This window comes from Amyelois transitella, chromosome 3 (assembly GCF_032362555.1).
Source record: "Amyelois transitella isolate CPQ chromosome 3, ilAmyTran1.1, whole genome shotgun sequence".
Lineage (NCBI taxonomy): Eukaryota > Metazoa > Arthropoda > Insecta > Lepidoptera > Pyralidae > Amyelois > Amyelois transitella.
Genome location: NC_083506.1, coordinates 4,428,830 through 4,447,724, shown reverse-complemented (window position 1 = coordinate 4,447,724; position 18,895 = coordinate 4,428,830). Strand labels below are relative to the sequence as shown.

The 18,895-nt window shown below is 37.3% G+C and overlaps 1 protein-coding gene across 1 annotated transcript in view; it reads left to right on the top strand.

Moving 5' to 3' along the window:
- Nucleotides 1-18,895, top strand: part of LOC106138197 (arfGAP with SH3 domain, ANK repeat and PH domain-containing protein) — a 45,720-nt gene that overhangs the window by 19,244 nt on the left and 7,581 nt on the right. The window contains exons 4-15 of the mRNA XM_060949131.1: nt 3,334-3,588; nt 9,325-9,570; nt 9,955-10,216; nt 10,609-10,833; nt 11,540-11,762; nt 12,098-12,278; nt 12,965-13,246; nt 13,786-13,905; nt 14,241-14,514; nt 14,770-14,883; nt 15,777-15,874; nt 18,017-18,214. Of these exons, the coding sequence (XP_060805114.1) occupies nt 3,334-3,588; nt 9,325-9,570; nt 9,955-10,216; nt 10,609-10,833; nt 11,540-11,762; nt 12,098-12,278; nt 12,965-13,246; nt 13,786-13,905; nt 14,241-14,514; nt 14,770-14,883; nt 15,777-15,874; nt 18,017-18,214 (2,478 nt within the window). The remainder of the gene's footprint in view (nt 1-3,333; nt 3,589-9,324; nt 9,571-9,954; nt 10,217-10,608; nt 10,834-11,539; nt 11,763-12,097; nt 12,279-12,964; nt 13,247-13,785; nt 13,906-14,240; nt 14,515-14,769; nt 14,884-15,776; nt 15,875-18,016; nt 18,215-18,895) is intronic.

The window sequence follows — 18,895 nt, the reverse complement described above, 5'->3', positions numbered from 1 at the left end:
AGTGATAGGTACCTTGTATGTAAGTATGCAAGAAGTAGTTATGGCACACTTTTTCTGTAAAAAGAATTAAAATTATACAAAGTAAAATACGCATTCAGAAACACGTTCTAATAAACGGAAACAAAAAGCTTGACAGTTTAATTAAATAACCGTTTGCTTTGTTCTAAACGCGTAAATATCTCATTTTAATATTTGATGCGTGAACCGCTTGGATAGACATTAAATTTTCATTCGAACTGTCCTCGACCGAGACCCGTAACTCATTAACCGTTTAAAATTATTAAAACTTGCTAATGCTTACACAATTATAATTAATATCAAAATACTACTATACCAAATTTATGTTCCGATTGACTAACATTGCAGATTAAAAGTTTTTGAAGAGATTTTACTAGCATTTGTCCAGGGTTGTCTCCTATCCTCCGGGAATTTCTAGAAAATTTAGTCTATGTATGTCGTATAATTAACTAATAATTAAACAAAAATTTCATTTTGATCAGTACATAAATATATAATATATTCTTTGTCTCTCGACCATCGATTCTCTAAATTGACATTAGTATTAAGGATAAAGAGTATTCCAAATGTCATGTTATTGGGAAGAAAATATTTTTACTTTCTGATATCAGGTTGACCATGATCGAAAATTAGGTTTGTTTTTGAATACCGAAGGATTCCATTTTTTTTTAAAACGTTCGTGTTTCCACATAATAATTTTATTTTTTTCGAGATTAAACTCGCTGTAACTTGCACTTGTAAATTCAACTTGCATACATCACATAGCGATACAACTTTGGTTTTATCGTGCGACAAACAATTTGCATACAATGGCCTATGAGTAAAGCTCGCGCGTGGTTCATTTCTAACAATGATCATTGTTACTTTAGCATTTCGCAGCTTACTGCAAAAAGTGCAATATTATCCATTAATTTTTATTGCTGTTATGTTGACTTCTTCATAATATTTTTATTGCTGTTATGTTGACTTCTTACATTATGTGTTCGTGAAGAAATATTTGAAAATGACAAAATTAGGATCCCTATGGTTTCTTAATTTTATTATAGTTAAAAACGTAGAATTCTAATATTATATTGATTAAATGGTTAAAAAAATAAGGTATTCTTGAATATTAAATTGCCTGCAATTCTATAGTATGTTATGTTAATATACTACTTATAAAAACCGGCCATTAAAGAAGCAAAATTAGAAATCATCCTAAATGATCGATTTTGTTCAGACTAGTGAAAACTTGAATTAAACTTAAGGGATACGGGGACAGACATATTACTTAAAACTTTACCAGCGAATGTATAACAAAAAAGTGGAATAATCAATCAAAAACCTGTATTAGTAGCGTCCATTAAGCCAATATAAAATAAATAACAATACCTCGCCACTTCTCAAGGCAAATCATCCTGCAGTTACATGGGTTATATGTATAAAGTGTAAGTAATTAGATTTTTTAAATCATGTTATTTTGATACTCCTACAGGGACAAACAGGTAAGAGGGATTCGAGTTTCGATATTTCGATACGGAGCCCTAAAAACTGTTCGTGTTTAACGTAGTAACGTTTTAGACTACCGGTGTGCAGATCGATCTACCAGATAAGTAGAATCGATTCACTCGTGCAGTTTTCCAGTATGCGGAAAGCGAAAGGTCTGAAATTAAATTTGCCGCTTCGGATAAACGATTTGCAGTTAATCGACCGTGGTTACGACGTATTACTATGGGAATATCGCGTGAACGCCATTGTGCTTGAGATTCCCAGTATATAGATGGCTATATTAAATCGCCCGCATGTGGGCCAGGCAGACAAATCGATTTACGATTATCTACTTGATATCTTTGTGCTAGTCACTCTATTCCAGGCCCATCGTCGTAATATAAAATACTTAAGATTATATCTATTAGAACCTACAACATACAATGAATTGAGAGAGTAATATCGACTTCGTCTAACGACTTCCTCGCCTTTTCTTTTGCAATCACGTTCCATAACGATTTGTTCCAAAGAAAAAGTCCCAATAACTTCACAGAGGCATTAATTTGTATTATTACTTTTGTTATCTTACATTTGTTCGCTTTATCTATAGGACGTATTAGGGACGGGATTAGAATATCGAAGTGCTTTTACACCTCTCAAGTAATTTAATTAAGTGAAACGACGTAACACCTTATCTTTATTTATTGCTCCACTGATATTATGAGTACCCTTATAAATGCAAGGAATGTAAGTCTTGAGCTTATTAATCCAATTAACTTCATAATAGACTGTTGTTTTTGTTTCCTTATACTGTAATTAGCTGTTGTTCAATGGTTGGCAATAATTGTCCACTAAGGGCTTCATTGTTTACCCTAACCCTTTGTACGGTAACTTCGTCGGCCCCTGCAAGTCTGTCACCACCTTACGGACGCGTCCGCTCCATTGATTCCACAATCGACCCTTGTGAATGGAGTATCCATTTGTGTTTCAAGTTTTTAATTACAGTACCATTAGCCACTTAATAAAGGAGCAGCAAACATCTGTTTCGATCATTTACTGTAATTTATTGTTGTATGTTACGCTGGAGTTTTTTTAGATAAACCAAATTTTTTTTTATACTACCTATGTTTTATTGCTTGAACACTTTCTAAGTTTTTATTCCAAAGATATGTTTTTTAATGCAGATTGTTGATGTCAATAAAGTCCATCTTCTAAAACAAGAATGTGCCTTAGATTCTTGTTTTAGAAGATGGGCCTGTCGCTATGTCCGAATCTGAATTCCATAATATATTTTATACAGCTAAACGTGGCCTTGTGAGTTCGCTCTGTCTACCCTGTAAGGGATCAGATGTAAATGTATGTGTTTTCTTTTGCCAATAATTCCCCATCGTGATATCGTTTCATATAATACAAATTCTACAGTACAAAGTACGAGAATAAATTTGGCTATGCTGTAAAAAAAATTTGCACGTCGCTATTATTCAGGACAGTTAAAAGGAAGCTACGTAACTATATTCGTTCGTTGTGGTGTATTTGTAGTAAATATAACAAGTATCGGTAATATATTATGTGAAGCAACTTTAAATCAGCCAAACGTGCCGGTTAGGAATGCACTTTTGCAATGCTACATTCACAACACATCAGACAGGCTCAGGTCAGACTGATATCAGGATGAAAACATAATATTTGAACTAGGAAGTTTAGAGTACTTTCAACCTTAACTACTTATTTTCTTTGTGGTCCACATAATTGTTCTAAAGATCAAATAATTAGGACTCCTGTAGATTTGTGAACTCGTATACTCGTAAGGGTTAATTTGTAAAAAAAGAAAAATGTTTTTGTCCTCAGATGCAGAACATAAACAACATTGTTATGTTCCCTGTAGACAGCCTCCTCAAAGGTGACCTTAGAGGAGTAAAGGGCGATCTCAAAAGGCCTTTTGATAAAGCATCCAAAGACTACGAGTCTAAGTACCTGAAGATAGAAAAAGAAAAGAAATCACAAGCAAAAGAGGCTGGCCTCATACGAAGCGAAGTTACGCCAGCAGAGATAGCAGACGAAATGGAAAAGGAGAGGAGATTATTCCAACTACAAATGTGTGAGGTGAGTAAGAGACAAAAGTTTGTTTGTAAATTCATTTTCTAGATTGATTTCTATTCCAATGTCGACAGAACACTAATAGTCAGATTTTTACGAATAAAATCGAATTGAAACCTAGCATTAAGATCCGTTTTAAGGCTTTGTCATTGTAGCTCTTTTCCTACCACATACTTCTGATGAAATTCTTAAGTTCTATTATTGAAGTGTCCCCAGCTGCTAAGAAAGGGATGCTGCCAAATTTAGCTTGTTTTAGCATAACTTCTGCAAATAAGGCTTGGAACAGAACCGTTTTCATCTGGAGCTGTATGCAAACCGGGTCACAAGCGTAAATTGAAATCGCACGCTCAAGTTTTGCCTGCGGCTATCCATTATTTCTAGTGCAAGCTTAGTTTATATTGATCTAGTTGCGGAATTGAGTGAAAAATAAAAGGCTGAGAGAACTTTTTCTGTTCATTGTAACCTGCTTCTTTTTTTGGAAAATATATAAATGCTCTTCTACTCCCTAAGGAACCGAATCCTACATGCCAAATTCCAGCTTTCGGATATCGGTGTTATACCTACTTAATAGTGCCCCCCAAAAGCAAATAGGTACACAATTATAAAAATGTATCACAAGTATGTGGTTGTGTCCACGAAAATAGTTTATAATTTTTTTATAAACTATTTTCGTAGACATATCCTAATAACAACTAGTGAATATCATTTGACCCACGAGGAAAACGTGAGTTGATCGATTTTAGATATTTTCCTTCTGTTTCAAGCAATGAAAGCCATAATGTTTTCAAACTGACCATTATCGTTGTTGTATAATGATGCCATTTATCGTTGTTAAATCCATCACCGGTGTACTATGTATATGACATAATATATCTTAGAATTACTTATAATTTATACTTACTCGTAAATATTTAAATATTTCGGCCTGAGAATTAAAGAATATCGTAATGTTCACATACATTACTAATTAACTAGCAAAACATATGACCAATGCGCACCTGTCATATTAACATCCTGCCTTTTGTATATTATTGCGGGAAAGTTGGTAGGAAGCGTTGATAGCTGGCATAATATCCTATTCCAGTTTGTTGAGCCTGATATATTTTGTATTTTAATAAACGTTCGCTATCATTTGCTTGATTCTATTGCTGAGTCGGCAGTTAATTTCTAATGTGGACATTGGTTTCGACCAGTTTAGTTTTGTGTTAATAGATTTTGTGATTCTTATCTAAAATTAAGTCTGATATGAGGTCTACATGTGATCTCGCCGAAGATCAAAGATGTAGATTTAATCTCTTTCCAGGTACCTATTTAATTTTAGTAATCATATTGTCCTTAAAGTAATTTATTTTTTTTAGCCTCTATGATGGTTTGTTAGCGAACAAGAAACAAAGTGTTTCTCTTGCTTATTAACTTGGTATTTTCCTTATAGGCGTTGGGCTAGCACTTTTTTACTATTCAAGTTATTATTCCACCATTAAAGCTGACCGTGGCCTTCTACTTCTACCTTAGAAGTTGTTTATTCAAAGTTTAATAAGGCTACTCCAGGTTCTCAAATTTCACGTAATTTCATATTTTTTTGGATTCTCAATTCCATCATTAGGTATGCCATACTGAACTGAAAAGTCTTTTCGAGACTGCTGGTTTTGCCTACACCGCAAGGGATGTGAGCGTGATAATACGTATGTATTTTATTATTTTTTTAAGTAACAATTAGTTGAATTAAAGTGCTGCTAGTAACATTCCTAGATTCGGTGCATTTGGCTCGTGGCCGAATTTCCAGCCAAAGGATAATTAATTGCAAGTAAGCAATTAGTGGCTCTGCCTACACGAATCGTGGGCAGGACCTGTTGGTAGGTTGTATTAACCGCTATGTTTGTGAATTAGTGATTTTTTTTAATATTTTTTATTAAAAGTATTTTCAATTTATGTAAGGCCAGCTCAAATGTGTTGTGAACTGAAATGTAAAGTATCAATTGCTGCATGCCTGATTATTTACGGTGATTGTGTCGTAGCGTGCGCAGTGTGAATGACCATCACATATTGTGTATTGGCAGTATAACATTTGTCGTTTAGCGTTAGGGTATTATAAAATCCTTCCAACGTTAAATCTAAGCAGGACATCCTGAAAAAGGTCAGGTTAAGAGTACATGAAACTGTCGAGCTTGGATGAAGAGAGTTATACATTATATATTAGAGTTATATATTAGACTAAAGTGAATGAAGCCAAAGAAGTATGCAGGGATCGTAGCAAGTGGAAAGATATAGTCTCTGCCTACCCCTATGGGAAAGAGGCGTTATTTTATCTATGTGTGTTTCTCATTATATGTATGTTTAAGTAACGAGTAAAGAACATAAAGGCAAATTAGACTTTTGCCTTGAAAATGTTTGCAATTGTGAAGCAATAGGTATTTATTTACTCATCCCTAATATCAGTTGTTAATCCATCCATCTAAAAATAGAATTCACTGCTTTTTGTTCTCGTTTTAGTAATTTACGATGTTTAATTGAAACGTATCTTTGCATAGCTCTAACTTACGGACGTACATCAGCACTTGATTATCGCACATTCCATAAAATTCGTACCTTACCTATCGTAATGTGATATTTACGATAAGTTCAACCGAGCACGTGATAAAAACAAATGGTAACTAATTTGTCGCATTCGCGATCTTTTGTATAGTGAAATGCAATTAACAACGTAACAATATATTCTCCTGTGACAGCCATTGTATTGCAATACAACAATCCACACAAGTGGTAATGTGGTTGATGTTATAAAACATTTACTTTACAGAAGATGTGCATCGTATTTTCCGCAACCATAGACATCTGAACACTCCTATACCTTTCATCTTTGCCCATTCCCAGTTTCACCCTCCACCATAGAGTTTCGGGGCCCGGGGTCCGCTTTTCTACATTTATCTTTCTACTTTGTCCGGTCTGCGGCGTTTTAAGACCATTGGCATGCATATTATCTTTAACTTTTATTTCGACTTGTCCTTTCTATCCGGATCCTGCGGAGACGGAATGACCTGTCGTTTGATACCCAGATTGCCTGCAGATTGCTGCAAAACGTAACTCTAACAGCGTAGGTAGAAATCTTAACACTTAGGTGCTTATAATGCCGATTTCTTTTACAGGAACCCATTCGATTTACGCATTCCGTAAAATTTTCTGAACAAAGAATCTTTGATGTGGATCGACATGCTTAAAACAATTTATTCAATTATACGACTAAAGATGACTCATAGGCAAAAAAGAGAGCATAGCTAGCTTATAGACTGTAATTCCCAAATTTTCCCACAGGCAGATGACATAAGCTATCCTTCTATAAACTTGTTCTTTTATGGCAATGTGGTCGACAGGCCGTTATTTGCACACAATCCACAAGACTAAACAATGCGAAAGGTCGCAAGTACGTTGGCAGTGACACTGGTTTACTGTTAGTTATTTTTGATAATGGGTGCCATGTGCCAAATAGACGAGACTACATCGCCATATTTTAAAGCGAATTGTAAATTTCGAACATAGTCTGTCTGTATGTTTTACAAACACTAACACCAACGTTTTAATATTGTTTGCTTATGATACTTAAAATAAGATTGGTTTTATCAAAAACATATTATTGTTAGATGTTGATTTGGATATAAATATACTTAACTGAATATAATATAATAATAACTGACAACCTCTGAATCAATGAAGTTAACAATAACCATACCATTTGGTTGTATAATTTTGTATTTGGCGTTCATCAAAAAACATTGTATGTATAAATGGCTTAATTTACAATTGAGATTCAAATAGTGACAGTTTGCTAGACCATCGCCTACAAAAAGAATCCCAAGTTTGTAAGCCTATCCCTTAGTCGCCTTTTACGACATTTATGGGAGATAGAGTGGTCCTATTCTTTTTTGTATTGGTGCCGGGAACCACACGGATTTGATTTGAAATCTGTAGTAGTTATATCCGAAAATTGAAATACATATATTAACTAAAACCTAAACAGTAATTTTTACACTAAATATTTACTATAAGGAAAAAAAAATGTTTCTTTTCAATCGGATAATAATTTAGTTTTATTGGTTTCGAGGCTCCAGACCATTAAGTTTTTTAAAGAAGAATGTTCAATAAGGCAACTTTAATATATTAATTAAAACAAATACAAGATTTCTGCATTTGGACACAATTATGGTCCAGTCCAAATGTTCAACGGTGCCAAAAACATTCGTGCGCGTTATATTATATGGACATGGAGTAACTTGCCAAATGGCAATCGGTTCATGGTCGTGTTACACAATTTGTAACTTGTCAGAGCTCTTGCAGATAGTAAACGAACCTGAAATCCCCCTATAGGATATTCGTCAGAACTCCATTGGTGTCGTATACAGACTGAACCACAGAACATAGAGCTGAAATCTCTGTTTTCCGCGGTCTAAACTATGTAATATTTATTTATAAAACATTAACCTATCCTTGCAGTTTATATGATTATGGATCCAGGGAAACCTAATAATCATGAATTATTATAAGGCACTGACTGATTGACTTATATATCAACGCACAGTCCAAACCGATGGGTCAAGGGATTTAAAAGCTGAATTTATTTTAAGAATAATTTATAACCTTTATTTCAGTACCTAAAAAAATTAACAGTTCATTATGAAGTCTAATGAGGCACAATGATTTCCCGATATTTCCGCTGGAACGGAAACAAGCGGGATTTTTCGAAGATCGCGGGCGGAGCTGCGGGCGTACTCTAGTGATGTAATAATGTAGGAGTTTTAACAATGCCTTATTCAACCCATTGCTATTTGCAAAGTACAATTTTCAAAGTCTTTGTTTTATTAACTGATAAAATCGTACGCTGTAGAGGGCTGATGAGTTCCCCACGAACACTCGTGAATTCGTGATGTTTGGATTGGCCAAGTGTACTTCGGGTACGAATTCGTTGACGCTAGACTGTTTAGAATTTTTTATTTTATTTTACATAATAAATCGCAAATTCACAAGATTGCCTTCGTAGCCGCCGGCAGAAATCTCACAAAGGTCATTGGCCAGTGCTATGAAAATAAAAAGGAAAGCTAGAAACCCTATGACCAGTGCCGTACCACGTAGGCGCGCGTCAGGTCGTCGACCGGCCTTGCGCCGCGCAGGGCCGCAGCCGGCTGTGACCCTCGATGCTTTGTTCCAAAGTCTCGTTCGCTGCTAACACGAGCATTCATATTCCCTCAGGGCACCACGCATTCTCAAATCTCATTAGCACTGTCGTAGAAAACATGCTAGATTTGAAATTTCCTGCCAAAACATTTCTTTTATCTCCAACACTAAAAGAATTTCCATTATTTACGAAACAATAACAGACAGAGCTTAAACTTAGTAAACAGATGCTTCGCCGGCGGGCCGCCAAGAAAGTTGAACAAGGTCGCGCACCCCGGCTTATTATTATTGCACAACTGAGACAAATCTGGATCCACTATGTCGTAGATGCGCGTATTCGTGCGTCACGAAGCGTAATTTTAACTCGCGGAAGGGCACCGATATTACTGCACGTCTTCAGTAGTAACTGGACGCCTCCCGCGGCTGTCCCGCGGCGTTCCATTGGTTCTGGTGGAGTATTAAGAGCCGTGCCCACGCGCAACTTTTCGGCGTCGCCCTGTCTGATTGTTACCGACACGTGACCGGCTCTACTCCATTTTTGAAGTTCACAATAAGAAGTGAATGATGTTTTTGTTCTAGTACCTGATAAAGTTTAACGAGATCAAAACGAAGAAGGGAATCGAATTGCTGCAGCATTTGGTGGAGTATTACCATGCGCAGACTAATTACTTCCAAGATGGACTAAAGACGATCGAACATTTCGGTGTCTATGTGGCAGATTTAAGCGTACAACTGCAGAAGATAAGGCAACAACAAGACGACGAGAGACGACGGCTGCTCGAACTCAGGAATATGTTGAGGGCGGCCGCGCCGCAAGACAGAGAGGTAACTAGCTTTGATTTATCGGCCTTTGCAGATTAAGCTAATTTTCAATATAATGATAATAACATAATGTACTTACGTCGTTCAAACATCACGGCTCTATCCCTAATCCAACACAAGTTTAAGTTCAATTGAGATTCAGATAGTGACAGATTGCTAGTTATTCGCCCCGAAGAAGAATATCAAGTTAAGAAGCCTTTCTCTCGACTTTACTTGGAAGAAAAGCAGCTGGCTCACAGTATGTTTTTTCTACGCTACTCCTGTAGCGTAGAAAAAACTTTACACATAGTACAACAATAATAATTATCACCCACCATTAATGGCATCTGCAATCATACTGCAATTGCGTTATATTTTCCTGTAGTTTATAAAATCTGAAATTCTCAGGTGGCGTCATCAGTAGGAGGATACTCTCTCCATCAACTCCAGGGGGACAAACAGCACGGGGTGACTCGGAGTGGTTATCTCCTTAAAAAGTCGGAGGGGAAGGTGCGCAGGGTATGGCAGAAGAGGCGTTGCAGGGTCACAGCTGAAGGGTTCCTGGATATATTTCACGCTGATGAGAACAAACCTCCAGCAAGAGTGAACCTACTCACGTGTCAGATCAAAGTAGCAACGGACGATAAGAGGGCGTTTGATCTAGTCTCATGTGAGTATGTTATGAAGTTAATGCCACAGAGCCTCTTGAAGACCTACATTATAAATATTAAAGTCCTATGAATCGAAGTTTACCTTGGTAATTCTATTTGTATTTGTATTCTTTGTGGAGTTTCTATTAGTTAATATGGAGATTTTTTTGCATAAACAAATACTGTCAATATTATTGTTGTAAAAAGGAAATCAATAGTATTGTTGTTTGTAAACTCTTAATTACATAAAATACTAATACAGGATTTTTGTGACACACTAGACAAGGAAACCTATGCTATGGTGTTTCACTATATTAGAGTGCTTATTTCTTAAGACAGCGATTTTTTTATGGAGCGGTCTTATTCTAGAGATACATTAATTACACGTCACCCGATATCATAAATCTTTCAGACAACCGTACGTACCACTTCCAAGCTGATGATGAAAACGAACAGCGTGCGTGGACGTCGGTTCTCATCAATTGCAAAGAAGGTGCTCTGATGAGGGCGTTTCACCAACAAGCGGGCGAGAGTAACGACTCGGGCCATTCGCTCCTGGACCTGCAGCGGTCCATCATCAGGGCCGTCAGGGCGATGCCAGGAAACCAGGTCTGCGCGGACTGTGGGTCTACGAATGGTTAGTCTTTTTAAACGGTTTTATAAGTCCAAATTGTAGTGCATAGCGCATCATCTTAAGCTTTTCCTTTTATATGACGCGGCCTGATCGTTGCATTGACCGCCAGACTGAGCTAGGACCTGTTTTGGCCATCACACTTTTACCTTTTTTTTTTTTGTTAATTTATAGTATTGATAGGTTGAGTTGGTTGTATACAGTATTTAGTTTGCAGCCGTTGACTCTGTAAAAGATGAATCCTACCTATAAAAAAACATTCACATAGGTACATCAAACACATAAATGTGCGTATACTATTTTTATGTTCTGTATGCTCTTTATCTATCAACCATGTTTATTTTGCTTGCTAAATGCCCGCCGTTTCCTAAATTCCTTCAGAACTGTTTATTTTATTTTGCCGGCCGATCGGGAATCCGACCTCATAGTGTTTGTTTACAGTTGACCCACCTAACTGTTAACGTGTTAACGTGGTGTATTAACCTTGAACATTCGGTCAGTACTCCGCACCTCAGTTGACATGGAAATGACACGTCCTTACTTATTATGATAAGTCGATTGTATATTGTGTTCCGTTGTTATCATAGAATGCGGAATAAGTCTTATTGTTCCGATTTATGTGGTCTAATATTGTTTTTTAAATTGTTTTAGACATTCTAATCTGTATATTTTGGTCGACGTATATTAGTATATGTTTTTTTCTCCATTTCAGATCCCACATGGTTGTCAACAAACTTCGGAATAATAGTTTGCATAGAATGCTCTGGCAGCCATCGGGAATTAGGTGTGCATATATCGAGGATTCAGTCGCTGACATTGGACAGACTCAGCACGTCGCAATTGTTAATAGCGAGGCACATGGGCAACCACATGTTTAACGAGGTCATGGAGAATACATTGGACGAAAGGGAGAAACTTACGCCCGAGAGTACAATGTAAGTGGGATATCTTCATAGTATCTATAGCCTCACAATCTCGGCTTAAAAAAAGTATCCGAATCTAACAAATTTGTCCGTCCTTGCGGAAAACGATGGTAATAGGTATTTTACGATAAAGCACACAATCCATAAATGTGAAACTGCTCATTCATAATGAAGCCGACGTATTTAATTTTAAATACTATCTTAGTCTTCGTTACATTAACTATCTGCATGCCAAATATCATCCCCGATAGGTCCAATAGTTTGTGCTGTGCGTAGATAGATCAGGCAGTAAGTCCACCTTTGCGTTTTGTATATATAGATTTATTATTTATTTACATATTTTTCAGGGAGGAACGCCTAAGGTTTATAAGGGAGAAGTACGTTTACCGAGCGTACGCCGCGCAGACGTGTTGCGACGCGGCCGAGAGGCTGTCGGAGGTGGAGCACGCGGTGAACAACGGCCACTTGCAGAACTTGCTGCAGGCGTACGCGGAGGGCGCCGACTTGGCGGCTACACTGCCGTGCTCGGTGAGACTAACATTTATAAAATACGCCTCTTTCCCATATGAATAGAATAGAATAGATTTATTTTCAAAATTGGATACAAGGTATCACTTATTGACGTCACATCACTTAAATCTAATTATAACTACTACCGCTTTCAAAGCGCATGTGTAGAAGAATGAAGATGCGGAGACTTCATCTTTCCACTTGCCACTAATCGACACTTATAACTCTTCATGAAAGCTCTTCGATTAAGGATACTCTTGATCTGACCTTTCGCCAGGACATCGCCGATGTGATCAAGATTAAATTGGTGAGGTCAGTAACTCGTACTTTTCAAGAGGCGGACCCTAGCTCCTCTCCAGAAAGTTATCATGTAACCGAAACTAACATGTGATAATGTCTCTTAACTGAGTTATGTACATTCGTTTAAATGCTAACCGATGCTCTTACGATGAAGGAAAATATACTGAGGAAACTAGCACATTAAGGTAACTGAATGTGTAACCATGCTTAAATATGAGTTAGGTTCCCCTGCAAATGTTGCAGAGCTCAAGTGGGAGTCGCTTCGAGTAAAAATCGCCCAATCCAGGATCATGGTCGTAAAGGCGTATCCCGGGGCTCCTCTCCAGAAAGGTGAAGATGTAACCTGAAAACGCCAGGAGGAAAAAGATTAGTATTCATCATGCGATAAATCTTTTTCTTTTCAGGATTGCGGCGAAACCGCGCTCCACCTGGCCATATCACGGGAGTTGGGAGACGGGTCCTGCCTCCACATAGTCGATTTTCTAGTCCAAAACGGCGGGTCTCAGCTCCTGGACAAGCCGACATCGTCGGGCATGACCGCTTTACATCTGTGCGCTGCGACGGACAGGACAGAGCCAATGAAGTTACTGTTGAAGGCGGGCGCCGATTGGTCGTTAAAGGACGGCAGTGGGAGGAGTGCGTTGCAAATAGCAAAGCAAATGGGACACCACGCGTGCCAGGAATTGGTGAGTTAGTGAAACATGTTTATCTCTTACGGGATGGACAGAACCAATAGTTTCGAAAAGCCTGAGAGGCCACATTCAATTGGATGGCTTAAGAATCAGATAGGGACAGGGTTGATTAGCCTATCAGTAAAAGTTTATGAGATGTTACTAATGATGATGATGATGTACTTTATGAGGTGAAATGTTACTAATAAAAACAAATTATCTGCATCTCGATTTCTTAATTAAGCCATATTGAATGTGGTCTTGTGAGTCTTTTCGTGACTGTTGGCTCTGTCTACTCTGTCCACAAAGCGTCGTTGGTCGAAAAGGTAAAAAGTCCGGATAAAATGCGTGAGGAGCATAAAGGCACAGGTTCAAATCCCACTTCAGGGTTCAAGATCAGTTTGGTAGATTTTGAGATATTCAAAATTTTATAAAAATATATATGTTTGTGAGGACTGAGTTCGCGGCGAACGTCTAATTGGCGCAATAAACTTTATTTCTTATCAAGTTTTAAATTAAATTTCGTATAATCTGTACCAAATATGTTTTTTCAGTTGGAAAGTGTGGATAAGAGGGAAAAGAGTATATTCGAAAATATAAACATCGATTGGAATCTATCACACGACGACGGCTCTACTGACTTTTCAGATGACGACACCGTTATTGATGAAAGGGTAACTATTTATAAGTACTTAACTAGCTTCCATGGTAGACAAAATGCAGGAGAGCCGCCTACGCTAGTACGGCTATGTCGACGGGGCAGGCAGGCTGGACATCGTAAAAGATGACAACCGGACCAAGTGGAGTGAGAAAAGTCGGAAGGCGGACCCCGGGCCCCCGAAACACTTCCGTCGAGGGTGCAACTCGGAACACGCAGAGATGAGAGAGAACTAGCTTCCATGCTGGTCTGGTGACGTGAAAAAACAGTATGCGCCGGCTGCTTCACGTACAGCTTGTAAAAATTACTGTGTAAATAATAAAATGATAAAAATATTTGTATTAATTTTAGCAAAATGGAAGCGTGACACCCGAAAAGAAATGTCCCCGTTCGCGTCCGCCATCTTACGCCGGCGGCGTTGTCGGCGCTATACCCGGGAGCGACCGAATCATTACCGGCAGCGACCGAACGATTACCGGTAGCGATCGAACGATTACAGGCAGTGATCGAACGATCACTAGTGTTACTAACAGCGGCGGCGATTCACCAGTTCTCAGATCGAGGTCATCGACATGCGACTCCTTACATCACCCTCCTACCGCGCAAATAAGAAAACCTAACGTTTGTAAGTATTTATTTGTGTTTACATTTCTACATGTTAAGTGCATTTTATCTCCATTATTATTTCCAGGTAAATCTCATATTCGGGTATTCGGCCAATAATAATTTAGACTATAACGATACGCCTCGTGGTAGAAATGCCGTCGCCGAATAGTCGCATTGATACCTGAAGACTGCCGGATTTTCTTGTTTAAAAGATGGTATAATACAACGCAAAAGTTTAAAATAAGGAAATAAAAGTGTTTTTATTTACTTACAGATAACATTGGCAGTTTAAAAAAGCGTGTGGCGCCATTGCCGCCGTCTGCGCCGCATTCCACGCACACGCTGCCGCACGCGCCGCACTCGCGGGCCGCAGCCTCGCCTTCGGCCGGTATTGTACATACACATATCCGAAAAACAATTAACCCTTCATTGCATGATTTTTCCTATTTTCTTAAAATAAATCAGGTTGATGTAATTAATGCTCTAGATTAAAGGAAAAATATAAAAAAAAATCCTAGTATAAATAAGAATTTGAATTATTTAAAAAACAGTGATGAAAATTTACATCATTATGCATTGTTACATATATAGCTCAGTACTAAATAAGTCAAAAGATATTGTTTACTTATTCTCCTTTATTCTAAATGATAATTTAAAAAACAATTATTATTTTTATTCAAGCACAAATTAACTCCACATTGATTTCACGAAATTGTGGAATAGCCTTTACATTTGGGAAATTTGCACCGAAGTGACCTTTCTTTTTTTTTATTGTAATTCTTTTTCTAGTAGACTGGTACTAGGGTTTTGTTGTAAGCAATAGTCATTTATAAAGTTGCCAGCAACAACAAATTTAAAGTTTACACATTTTGAGTACCTTTTTTTCTTCACTAAATGTTATGATTGAAATTTCCATCACCATGCAAAGAAGGGTTAATGCTTTCACAACAAAAAGGATGAAGTTAGAACCAATAGAGAAAATTCAATCTAATATTGATTACACAAAATTCTCAGCAATGTTTTATTAGTGGTATTGACTGCATATACATCCTAACTCAGTATTTTTTTAATACGAGTATTATCAGAGTAGACAAACATAATCAACAATCACACAATAACATAATCACACAATAACATAATCACATGTTTAGCCCTTGTGGATAGACAGAGCCGACAGTCTCGTAAAGATTGGAAGGCTACTTGCAGCTGCATGGGTTACTGTGTGAATTGAAAATTGTACATTATTTTATGTGTAATAAAGTGCAAGTAAATAAATGTTAGCAGGCGGGAGCTGCGCCGCGAAGCACCGGCCGGCCGCGCCGCCGCCCACGCCGCCCGCGCCCGCGCTCAACGGCGACCCCACGCCGCCGCCCCGGAAGGTAACCTCTTTATATATTTATAGTAGAGTGTTACCACTATTAATGTTACACGGATGTGCATTTATCCGATGTACATGGCGGCCTCTGCGGCGCAGCGGTGGTGGTGGTGTGTCCCGGGTTCGATTCCCGACGAGGGCATGATGAGAATCGAACTTTTTCTATTTGGGCCTTGGATATTCATCTATTTAAGCATTTATTATTTTTATAATTGGTACATAGTAGAGTTAGTATCTCGCCAGATAAGTTTTAAACTTACTTCGAGGCTATCTAGGCTATATATAGGTAACCACCAGAAGACTGTACAAATAGATTTTATAGATTAATCATTTAAAAAAGGGGGTTGAAAATAAAGAATTCAATTAAAATTATGATACGTTTATAATATTTAGTCGAATAACAGTTTCCTAAACATGGGATTATTTAAAACGAACACAATATTGTGATGTCTAACAATTTGCAAAAGGCTTATATTACCCCTGAATTTTTACATGTAGTAAATAAGTATCAACGGCAACTAACATGAGAAATAGTACAGAGTGTATTTGTTTTTGCTTCAGAAGAAAAATAGATTGCAACTGGATAAGGCTGTGAAAGCGAAACTCAGAAGGGTAAACATTGAGAGAGATTAGTGTACATAATAGCTTACCCTTGTTTGATTTACGCTCTGAAATTAATATATTTGTTTTCATAGTTCAATTTATTGTCAAGAGGACAAGCAAAATTTCTATAATTCGCTGTCAGTAGGCAAATAATGCTTAACCACGAACGGGTGAAATTAAAGTTGCGACACTTATATTACATTGTATCTTACGGTGACGGGGCGATGGTATACTTACTTAAATAAAATCATTGTATTGGCAAATTATGGAAAATTACTCTTTTGAACTAGTTGATAATAAAAACTTGTAGTGTCCTTGGTATAAGCAACTTTAGTTTGACCCGAGGTCACGCACTAGCACTGAACAATCTTACGTTTATGTTTCAAACAAATTACCCATTTTTCGCGCCCTTACAATTACTGTTTTCTTTTTATAAATTGAAATTTTTTTATTCTTTAGACTCTTGACAATTGTGATGTAGTAGGTATACCATAAGATATGTAATTTATTTGCAAAACTCATGGTATGATAGGATTGGACATTGAGAATGAGCCGTAATGACACTTTCTTTTAAAAAGGATTTTATATTTTATACTTTCGCGGTGTACAGAGTGTGCGACAATTATATAAGACTTTTTCTCTATCGCTCACTTCAGCCAATCATAGAGTTATATTCTGTGAGAACGTAATCTGATTGATGGATTTTTACAGTACTCCAGTACTCCAATACGCAGAGTATTGGAGTACTGGAGTACTGTAAAAATCCAGTTCAGTCAATACTAAGGAACACCTTACAAAATACAAAATTCTTAATTGGAGAAAAAACATATCTGAATTGAGGAAAAAAAAACACTTTAAAGTTTGTAAATCCTAATATAAGTGCTCAGGGAGTCATTACGGGCCATTTTACTAGTTTCCTTTTGACCTAGAAACTGATTAGCTATTTCCAAATGCATGTCCTAACGGCTTTTGGCTTTGTTGTAATTTTTTTTCATGAAATAAACCAACATTAAATAAATTAAGTAAGTAGTAGAAAAAGTTCCGTTAAAAGATGAGAAATAAATTTTTAACACTTTCAATTATGTATCAAAAAATCATTGAAACTTTGTGATACATTTAGTTTTGTTTCAATATTAATATACCACTTCATTTTTGTGAGAAATAACATCTTTTGTGAAAAAATAACAATGCATGTTATTTTTTTATGTAAAATTAATGACTTAAAAATGAAATGAACGAAAGATACTGTTACGGATTTTCTTTTCTTAAAACATGCAAACACATGTAAATACAATGACCTACACATATTTGACTTTATTTTTCCTAGAAATTATTTCCTTATTCTTTTCATTAGAATTACGTAAATTTTTGTAGATAATTTTATGTCAAAGCTTAAGCCTTTAGTAATCCTAACCAGTACGAAACATTAGACATTCATAATTTCTTCTTTAACTAAAAAAAAGGCGCTTTGTTGAACTATAAACCTTAAGTCGTTACCCTGGCAAAACTTTGACAATATTTAACACCGTAATATAATTTTCAGGAATGTTCTAGTCAGGACTCGTCGCTGGAGTTGTGCGACATGTCGGACGCGTGCGCCGACGACAGCCGGATACACTCGGCGTTGTCGTGCGACAGCTCGCGCTCGCGGGAACGGTCGCGTCGCAGCGACAGCCGCTCGCTAGACGTGTCCGACACGTCTAGTGTACACTCGAGGTCGCCGTCTGCTTCTATCACTATGGTACGGGTTTTTATTACAATCCATCATATGCTTGGAGCCCTAGGTAAATTAGTTTGTAGCGATAGATCCAAAGCTTACTCAATAGAAGGTGAAGCGCAGTCAGAGTAAGAGAAGAGGGAAATGAATATAGGGTGAAATAAAAGATTTGAATCTGAAATCTGAAAATTAATATTTAAACGTAAAGCAACAAACGGGCCTAGAAATACAATAAGATTGACACTTGTCAAACTGTCATTTTTTCATTTTACTTGACCGCCGAATTTATGGCAGGACGAAAGAGTTCCGCGTATGAGTAGTGATATAGGTTGTCCGTTTATTACTAAAATATAATTTTATTTATTATTTGATGTATTTACAATTAAAACTTTTAAAATTATTATGAAAATCCCTACATCAGCCCCCCCTTGAGACCGTCAAGGGCGATAATAGTCGGGGAATCTTACCTTACGACCTGATCTAGTTTTAGTATTTACTTCTCGATCAGGTGGATTCTGATTCTCTGACTGTGGTACATGACGTGTATCGGTGTTGTGTTTGTCATGATTTTGTGAAGTATGTTTGTGTGATGCGTGATCTGAAGGTATGTATGGAGTGGTGTCTGTGTCACACAGTATGTAGGCCGGCTTGACTCGGTCTATCGATACCGTGACTCTTTTACCCCTAACCAAGATAGTGAATACC